The sequence below is a fragment of the Aedes albopictus genome, chromosome 1 (genome assembly GCF_035046485.1).
Source record: "Aedes albopictus strain Foshan chromosome 1, AalbF5, whole genome shotgun sequence".
NCBI classification, from domain to species: Eukaryota; Metazoa; Arthropoda; class Insecta; order Diptera; family Culicidae; genus Aedes; species Aedes albopictus.
In genome coordinates this window covers 206538071-206547766 of record NC_085136.1, presented here as the reverse complement: position 1 = coordinate 206547766, position 9696 = coordinate 206538071, and the positions used below count along the sequence as shown (strand labels likewise).

At 39.9% G+C, this 9696-nt stretch overlaps 1 protein-coding gene across 1 annotated transcript; it reads left to right on the top strand.

Annotated features, from left to right (window-relative positions):
* Positions 1-1656: 1656 nt before the first annotated feature.
* On the top strand, positions 1657-3973 carry LOC134286480 (uncharacterized). The gene is made up of 2 exons (XM_062848099.1): positions 1657-3597; positions 3752-3973. The coding sequence occupies exons 1-2, from the start codon at positions 1893-1895 to the stop codon at positions 3889-3891; spliced, it is 1845 nt and encodes a 614-aa protein (XP_062704083.1). The 5' UTR covers positions 1657-1892; the 3' UTR covers positions 3892-3973.
* The last annotated feature ends 5723 nt before the right edge of the window (positions 3974-9696 follow it).

The following is a 9696-nucleotide window of genomic DNA, read 5'->3' as shown; positions in this document are numbered from 1 at the left end:
AGACTTATGCAAAATGGTACAGCCCAAGTGGCCTTGGTACAAGAACCTTACTTTCGTAAGGGAAATTTTTATCTAGGAAACCTTGTGAACCCGGTGTTTGCCACTTTCAGTAAACATGAAATGGCAAACTCGCGTGTCATGCCTCGAGCCTGTGTGCTTGTCAACAACGCAATAGTTGCTACACTCATCTCTGAACTAACCACCAGAGATGTATGTGCTATCACAATTGATGTATCTGTTGGAAACCTCAACAGGAAATACGTCTATTGTTCTGTGTATTTATCGCATGATGAACCATCCCCTACGGATGCTTTCAAACAAGTCATCGCATACTGCACTTCAAAAGGCCTTCCGCTAATTGTTGGCAGTGATGCTAAGGCTCACCTTATCATCTGGGGCAGCTCAGACATTAACTTGAGAGGCTCCAGTTTGATGGAGTACTTAAGTAGTACAGATCTTGCATTACTTAACATAGGCAACCGCCCCACCTTCATGGTATCTGCTAGAGAGGAAGTGTTAGATATAACGCTTTGCTCTAGCAGAATTAGTCACGAGCTGACCAATTGGCATGTGTCAGATGAAGAATCTTTATCTGACCATCGCTACATCTTTTTTGAACATTTAAATGTTACTTCGCAAACATTGCGTTTCAGCAATCCTCGGTCAACAAACTGGGATCTCTATACTGATTTGGTTGCAGCCAAATTTCATGGATATTCGCCATCCATTGACACTCCAAGTGATTTAGATGATGCCGTTGATACTACAACGACCTTTATCATGGAAGCTTTTGAAGAAGCATGCCCTCTACGGTCTGTGAAGATCACAAGAGGAACCCCTTGGTGGAACTCTGATCTGGCGAAACTCAGGAAACAATGTAGAAAGAGTTGGAACAGACGACGTTCGGCTGGTTTGGAGGCTTTCAGGTCGGCTCGCAATGCCTACAGGAAAGCTCTCCGGTCTGCTGAACGATCCGGCTGGAAAAACCTTTGTACAAATGTTTCCAACTTGAGTGAAGTCAGTCGGTTAAACAAAATCCTTGCGAAATCTAAGGATTTCCGGATGAACGAACTTTGTTTGCCAAATGGCGATCTGACTTCTTCTGATGAGGAAGTTCTGGAATGCTTATTCAGCACACACTTCCCTGGATGTGTGGATATTACATATTCGGATGATCCTGATGTCTTTTCTTGTAGTTATGATTCTTTAGCTTCGGCTCGGAGTATTGTAACTATAGAATCGATTGAGTGGGCTCTAAATAGCTTTGCTCCTTTCAAATCTCCTGGGGCAGATGGGATTTATCCTATTTTGCTTCAGAAGGGATTTGATTATTTCAAACATGTTTTGAAAAAACTACTTGTTTGCAGTTTTGCTACAGGGTATATTCCCAAATCCTGGAGGGATATTACTGTAAAGTTTATTCCGAAAGTGGGTCGTGCGTCGTATGAAGAAGCAAAGAGTTTCAGACCTATCAGTTTGACCTCTTTTCTTCTGAAATGCTTAGAACGCATTGTGGATCATCACATCCGTGATGTTCATCTGGCCAACGTGCCTCTTCATGTGAACCAACATGCCTACCAATCTGGTAAGTCCACTGGGACTCTTTTACACAAGGTTGTTTACGATATTTTCTTCTGAAATGCTTAGAACGCATTGTGGATCATCACATCCGTGATGTTCATCTGGCCAACGTGCCTCTTCATGTGAACCAACATGCCTACCAATCTGGTAAGTCCACTGGGACTCTTTTACACAAGGTTGTTTACGATATCGAGAAAGCATTCGCTCAAAAGCAATCTTGTTTGGGTGTTTTCTTAGATATCGAGGGTGCCTTTGACAACGTGCCTTTCGATGCCATATTGGAAGCCGCACGGAGTCATGGTATATCTCCAATGATTTCCAATTGGATTCACCAAATGCTCAAAAACCGATATCTCTTCTCGACATTGCGTCTAGCAGGGATTAGGAAATTGAGTGTTTGTGGATGCCCCCAAGGGGGTGTCTTATCACCGCTTTTGTGGAATCTCGTAGCAGATACGCTATTGAGGCAACTCAATAATAGCGGTTTTCCTACTTATGGTTTTGCCGACGACTACCTAACATTGTTAGTTGGTATGTGCATCAGCACCCTTTTCGACCTGATGCAAAACGCCCTTCAGGTAGTTGAGGGTTGGTGTCGCCAATATGGCCTTTCGGTTAATCCGAGTAAAACATCTATTGTTCTTTTCACGGAAAGGCGAAACCGTAATGGCGTTCGACCTTTGCGTCTCTTTGATTCTGAAATCGATGTGACTGAACAGGTAAAGTACGTTGGAGTCATTCTTGATTCCAAGCTTTCCTGGACACCTCACATTGAGTTCAGAATCAAGAAAGCTTGTATGGCCTTCGGGCAATGCCGGCGTACTTTTGGTACAACTTGGGGTCTAAAACCCAAGTATATCAAATGGATTTACACAACTGTGGTTCGGCCAATATTGGCTTATGGATGTCTTGTGTGGTGGCAAAAGGGTGAAGTGAGAACGGTCCAATCAAAATTAGGCCATCTCCAAAGGATGTGCTTAATGGCGATGTCTGGAGCGTTCTCTTCAACTCCTACGGCAGCGCTAGAAGTTCTCTTTGACGTTGCCCCACTACACATTCATCTCAAACAAGAAGCCCTTTCTTGCACTTACCGGTTACGGGTACTCGGTCTACTAGAGGAAACTCCTGTGAACCGCACATCAACACACACCTCGTTGTTTCCACTTTTGGTGAATTGGGACAAAATTGTCCTTGCTCCAAGTGATCTTACAATTGCTTGTAATTTTCCATATAGGACATTTTCCACGAAATTCCCTTCCCGGGAAGAGTGGACATCTGGTTATCTGGAAAGAAGTATTTCAGACGGCATCGTATGTTACACTGATGGCTCCCTTCTCGAAGGTCGAGCAGGTGCTGGTGTTTATTCTCGTGAGCTAAGGCTGTATCAGTCTTACTCACTTAGTAGACACTGCACCGTTTTTCAGGCCGAAATCTTTGCTCTTATGTGCGGAGTGCAATCAGCACTCCAGCAGCACGTAATGGGCAAAGTAATATACTTCTGTTCAGATAGCCAGGCTGCTATTAAAGCACTTGCTTCGGCCAACTCCAGGTCGAAGATAGTTATCGCTTGTCGAACTCAAATCGAGGAGCTGAATTCAGCAAACGCTGTTCACCTTCTATGGGTACCTGGTCATTCTTCCATCGCTGGAAATGAATTGGCTGATGAGTTAGCTCGCTCTGGAGCATCACATGACTTCATTGGCCCTGAGCCAGCTATTCCGATATCGAAGTGTTGGATTAAGCTTCAGATTCACACCTGGGCTGTCATTCAACACAGACAATATTGGAATAGTTTGGAGTCATGTCGTCAAACCAAATTGTATAGTGCTGAGCCATCTCTACGGGTGGCGAAGTATCTAACTAATCTGTCTAAGCAGAATTGCAGCATGTTGGTCAAAGCATTGACTGGCCACTGCCGACTCAGCTATCACATGGCGAATATTCAGCAAGCTGATTCATTTGCCTGTGATAGCTGTGAATCCGATTATGGAACTTCGTATCATTTGATATGTAACTGTCCAGTTTTCGCGCAACTGCGTTTCCGAGTATTCGGTAAACACTTATTAAGTGAAACTGACTTCAGAAACCTGAATCTTCATGATATTCTGTTGTTCTTAACCCGCTGTGGTAAAGAGCTATAGGCTCTCTTTCGCTTTATGCGTTATTACAGTGCCCTTTTCAGGGCGCTGTTTGAACCCATTGTGGTACGCTTGTGCGTTAGTACCCTCTTCCAGGGTATTTTTCCTATTTCCCTACCTGTCCCTATCCCCATCCAAATCCTTTTTCCTTCCTTTTCCCTCAGGTAGATAATAAAATAGGCTGTTATTTTGGCGATGGCACAAATGTCCCAAATGGAGGATAACGTGCCTCTGGAGCCGGCCTTCTGATACCTGATACCTAGTTAATTATTTCCATGTGGGAGAAAAAATCACTCAAAATTTGTGCTGCTTTGGAAAGTCGCAATTTGGTTCAACTTTTGATTACCTACCCTACCAGGCTGATAAGAGCTACGATGGTCGGTGTGCAGAACAGCATAAGGATTTAAGGTGAGCTATAGTTATATAGATATATAGGATACTAGCTGTCCCGGCAAACTTTGTCTTGCCGTCTTGTGGTGGTTTGACAACTGTTGAGCTCAAAAAAGCACCGCACTCTTGATTGATTTCATTTCGGTCGTGTTGATTTCCTTCCCAGCTCATGAAAATCAGTACTTCATTAATTTTCTTACTTTTTTAGATGATTTTCACAACTTTTACTACTTATAAACACAGCCACCATGAATACCAATCAAATCCTGCAAGAGTCATCCCGATCGGTTGAGCCGTTCGTGAGTTTTATTGCCTCAAAGGAACATTAAACTCATTTATATATATATAGACTAGCTGTCCCGGCAAACTTCGCCTTGCCAAGCTGTGGTGGTTTGACAGCTATTGAGCTCATAACAGCACAGCACTCTAGATTGATTTAATTTAGATCGTGTTGATTTTCTTCCCAGTTCATGAAAAATTAGTATTTTCTCAATTTTCCTACTGTTTTAGTTGATTTTTGTAACTTTTTCTACATATAAACACAGCCACCACGAATACGAATCGAACCATGCAAGAGTCATGCTGATCGGTCCACCCGTTCTTGAGTTTTGTTGCCTCAAAGGAACTTCAAACTCATTTTTATATATAGATAGATATATATAGATATAGATATATAGATATCCAGTTCATTTGAATCTCGACGGGGACTACGACAAGGTGATGGACTTTCCTGCCTACTATTCAACATCGCCCTGGAAGGTGTTATGCGACGAGCTGGTCTCAACAGCCGGGGTACGATCTTCACGAAATCCGGCCAATTTGTCTGTTTTGCGGATGATATGGATATTATTGCTAGAACATTTGGAACGGTGGCAGAACTATACACCCGCCTGAAACGTGAAGTAGCAAAGGTCGGACTGGTGGTGAATGCGGCTAAGACAAATCACAGAGAACAGACATTCAGGCTAGAATAAATTTCATCTGGAAAGTTGTGTAAGGATTTGAATCTTTACTCGAGTAAGGTTGCCAACCAATACACGATGACAACACTAACGCCACCAAACACCATATTGCCACAGTCAGTGGTGAATTGAAACATTTCAAGTGGTGAATAAAATTAGTATGGGAAATCAACCGGTAATTTCCCATACTAATTTAATTCACCACTTGAAATGTTTCAATTCACCACTGACTGTGGCAATATGGTGTTTGGCGGCGTTAGTGTTGTCATCGTGTATTGGTTTGCAACCTTACTCAAGTGAAGATTCAAATCCTTACACAACTTTCTGAATGAAATTTGTTCTAGCCTGGATGTCTGTTCTCTGTGAATATACATAGTTTATAGGGGTAGGCGGGGCAATATGGACACCCGGGGCAGAATGAACACCCTCAATATTTTGAAATATGCGAACTTTTTTGAACTTTTAATGAATAGAGAATATAGTCCATTTGTCTAAAACGTAGTTTTAGGAAAGAAACATTCGAAATTAAAATTATACTTGATTTTACACGAAAAAGTTGCGTCCTCCGGTTTTTGTGCATGGAAATTATAATTTTCACACCATCTAAAATAAGATTTAATGATTAATTTGTTGCAGGTCGATTAAAACCTGATATTTCTAAAACACATGCAAGTAGTATTGCTGTATCTACATGCTTAACATGTTTATATTTTCTTCTTTATTATATCAAGAAACAAGTTTGGAAATATCTTCTGCTGCCGGGGCAAAATGGACACTCACTTTTTTGAAAGAAGCTGCAAGGGAAAAATATAACCTAAATCACAAACCAACCAAAGTCTTCGATTTCAGTATATTTTCGGTTAAATGTTCACTATAGTAGACATAGGGTGAAACAAATTGGTCAAAAAACGACAGCAGTGGAAAATAGTTGTTCTAGGCACAGCTGTACAGCCGACAAAAACGAAGCTTTATCCAAAACAGCCTGAATTTAAATTAACTGAACAAAAATGAACTACGTTGGCGTATTATTCATCCATAATAGTTGTTTTGTAATGAAATGACTTTATAGGTGTAAATAATGTACGAAATTCGCAAAATTCTCATGGTGTCCATATTGCCCCATGGGGGTGTCCATTCTGCCCCGTATGCTTGAAAACGGTCATGAAAAACTAACATTTTTCAAAACATTTTTTGAAGTGGATAAATAATTTTTCTTCGTAAGTATTCTTATGCAATAGATGCTAAATAGACTTTAAAAGGATACATGTATCAAAATACTAAACTTTTTTGACATCTTGCCAGGTAAAGTTGGCAAAATCCTTAGGGTGTCCATATTGCCCCGCCTACCCCTACTATTGAAATAAAAAACTTCTGACTATCTGACATGGACAAAATGCGCAAGTACTAATAAAATATAACAGAGCAAAAAAGCTCCATCTATGTGTTCAACACTTAACATAGGCAAAGCTTTTCGTAGTGTGACGCCACATGGGAGTATGTATCATCAATAAGTGTATCGCGCTCATCTCGCAACATGCAACACCGAAGGCAAACTGTATGCAGCCATTAGTACAATAATGCCGCGACACATTACTAAACGACGTTGTGATCGTTGTGCTCGTTATTAATTTTTCCTTCAAGTACAAAATAATTTATACAGAAAATACTGAAATAAAATCTTATATCACATTCTTGGTGAAATGATAGAAGATGGAAATCATATGAAATGTCTAAGAATGTAGGAAAAAACTACCGTGTCGAACTATGAAACTTGAAATTAATCACACTTTTTGCGCAAGCTAAACCGTATAAAAGAGAAATCTCTTTAGATAGTATTAGACTGAATATATTATGTCATAACGTCATGTATTATGTCATTATGTATTTCGATAAAAACTATAAGTTAGCAATTTTAGAAACTGAAGGATACTGACTTATATCATCTCAGATCAGTGCTGTGAATTCAAAATTACATAAAGGTTTTTTTTTGTTTCTTGAGATTTGGTGATTTGTGTTTATAAAAATGAAACTTGTTTGTAGAAATGAAACGGCATGCCCATTACCCATCTTCCATCTTATTGATTTTCATTGTGAAAAAGATTCAAATGCTCTACCATTTTACGCCTCATAAAGCACAGAACAATTGCTATTTAAACGAGTACATAATGCATTCTTCGACCTCATCTGCACAACTCATCTACCAGCTTACACATACCTACTTATACGTCTCCTAGGTACCGTAGTTTATTGCAACAAAATTGGACCAAGTTTTGACGTGATCTGCGCCACGAAAAAAAAAATGTGTCAAGAACACCTAATTGAAACCTTCGGACAGCAATTGTCCACCGGGCTGTTTTTTAGCTCGCCATCGGATACAAAGAACGTATGCAAAACAGAATTGGCATCAGACAGTCAGTGGTAGTAGGTAGTAGCATGCTGGTGTTTGCGTACCTAGCCATACGTGTAACAGGTCATAAAAAACCTGTTGCCTCACAAGCTTCAGCGCAAACCATGCTTACAAATGGCTCTGAATATCGTGTGCACCACTGTTTGAGATTTTGCGCGCATTCAACTCACTCTCTCAGCTGACCGTGCGTATACGACGATCATGTGGATCATAGAAATAGCTGAGATTGGTAAGCTTTTTTCGTACGTGATCTGATCCCACAAAAGCCGTTTAGCTTCAGGTCTATAGTAAAATCTCTTTCACCAATTTCAGTTCCTTGCCAGATGCTTACGATCTTCCGACTTACAGTGATCGTGTCTGGAGTGTGTACCTACCTATTGATATGAATGATTTTTTAAAGGTAATTGAAGGCTTCTGCGGTTTCTTGTGGATACGAAAGAGCAACACCGATTGGATTGTTTGATGAGTCATATGTGCCTGTATTTTTTACCTAGCCCGAGAGAGCTTAATGTTTTTTCTTCTGATTCAACACTTAAGATCAGGCGGGACGATGGTTGAATCGTCCGCCATTGCACTGTTATTAGTAAGATGCAAACCTCATCTATGTACTTCATTTTATTGACTACAAATTTGATCGTTCATTTGCTCACTTGTGGTGCACAATTGACTAAGGCTACATGAGTGCAATGGAAATTGATATTTGCATCTGCAATATCGCGAGGCAAATTGTTATAAAGAGAGGTAAGATATCAAAAATTACACGTCGTCCCGTGCGGCTTTAAGTTTTACCAAAAATAACATTTTGATTTTATTTCTTAAATTGTTACACAATTCGTTAGTGTTATGACAGTGTTTTTTAGTCTGGTAAGCTTCTGGAAAATCCATCCTTGTCTTGAACCTGGGTCAAATGCTTCCAGTCATTCTGGAGGTGAATAGAACCTTTTCTACCGCAAGCAGCCATCGTGGATGCGGCCTGCTACAGAATCGCCGGCCTCTGCCTAGTAATCTACCGAATGTAATGTTCGCCTTTCGTTCTTTCGGCATCAGTGCGACGTGACCAGCCCAGCGCAGCCGGCCTTGTTTTATGAGCTTCCCCATATCCGTTTCTTTGTACACTTGCTGTAACTTGTAAAACCGTGTTTCTTTACTGGCGATTTTTTTTTTAATTTTCTCCGGTTGACGTTCTTCAAGACTCGCGGTTTTATTGAACACCCGGAAATACAGTACTTTTTCGATTATATCACGAATAAAAAAATAATCGCGTGATATACTGGAGCGTGATAAAATTGAAACATATATTTTGCGAGTGTTTTTATTACTCTAAATACACCTAAATAAATACAAAAAAGCAAATAAAAACCGAACGAAACATAAAACCACGCAATAGAAATTGAAAATTTCAAGCAGCATTTTGAAAAAAAAAAATATCAAGGAGTCATCCTAGACTGTATTTATGCTGCATTGTAGAGCAATGTGAAGATATCCCTTCAACGCCTCAACTAACTAGTGAAGACGAAATGGAGCCACATGAAATGGAATGCATTAAGTCTGAAATGGCACTCAATAGTTTCCTCGAGTGAGCAAGCAATAAGTAGCATTTTGAGTCTTGAGTATTATTTAAGTTATGACATCCATGCATGGTAGCAATTGATCATTTTATAACAGTCGTTTTAGTGATTTTAATGGTCTATTCTGACGAACATCTTTAGATTCTCTTATGCTAGGAATCTTTCTAAGCTTATATGAAGTTGCGAACGGCATTCTAAAGCTTGAATTTTGACAGTTAAAATTGCAGTTTTATATAGCTTTCCGTTTGTTAGGTAAATATTTGAGATGTTTTAGAATGCGATTCTAGATAGTCAAGTTCAGTACCCGGTCTGAAACCCCTTATCACCTTTACTACTGAAACAATTTAGGGTAGAAGCATTAGTTTTGGCCATAACATAGATTGAAACCTTTCATATTGGCATATTGGTAGTTTTAAATGGGTAATTTGTATTTTTTTAGGAGTGGTTTCTCTTAGACTGGCCAAAACTGGTGAACGAACGCTACTAATGTGCAAAAGTAGCATTACTTATGATAATTTATATGTCCTACTTAGTTTGAAATATGTACTCGAAAATATTTCTATCAAATATCATAGCGTGATAAAATCGAAAAAAATACCGTGCTTGAATCGAGCGTGATATAATGGAGCGTGATTAAATAGAACCGTGAT

Coding starts and splice junctions, on each gene's coding strand:
- LOC134286480 (XM_062848099.1), top strand. CDS start 1,893: ATGATTTCCAATTGGATTCACCAAATGCTCAAAAACCGATATCTCTTC. Junction 3,598..3,751: donor GTATCATTTGATATGTAACT/GTCCAGTTTTCG, acceptor GCGTTATTACAG/TGCCCTTTTCAGGGCGCTGT.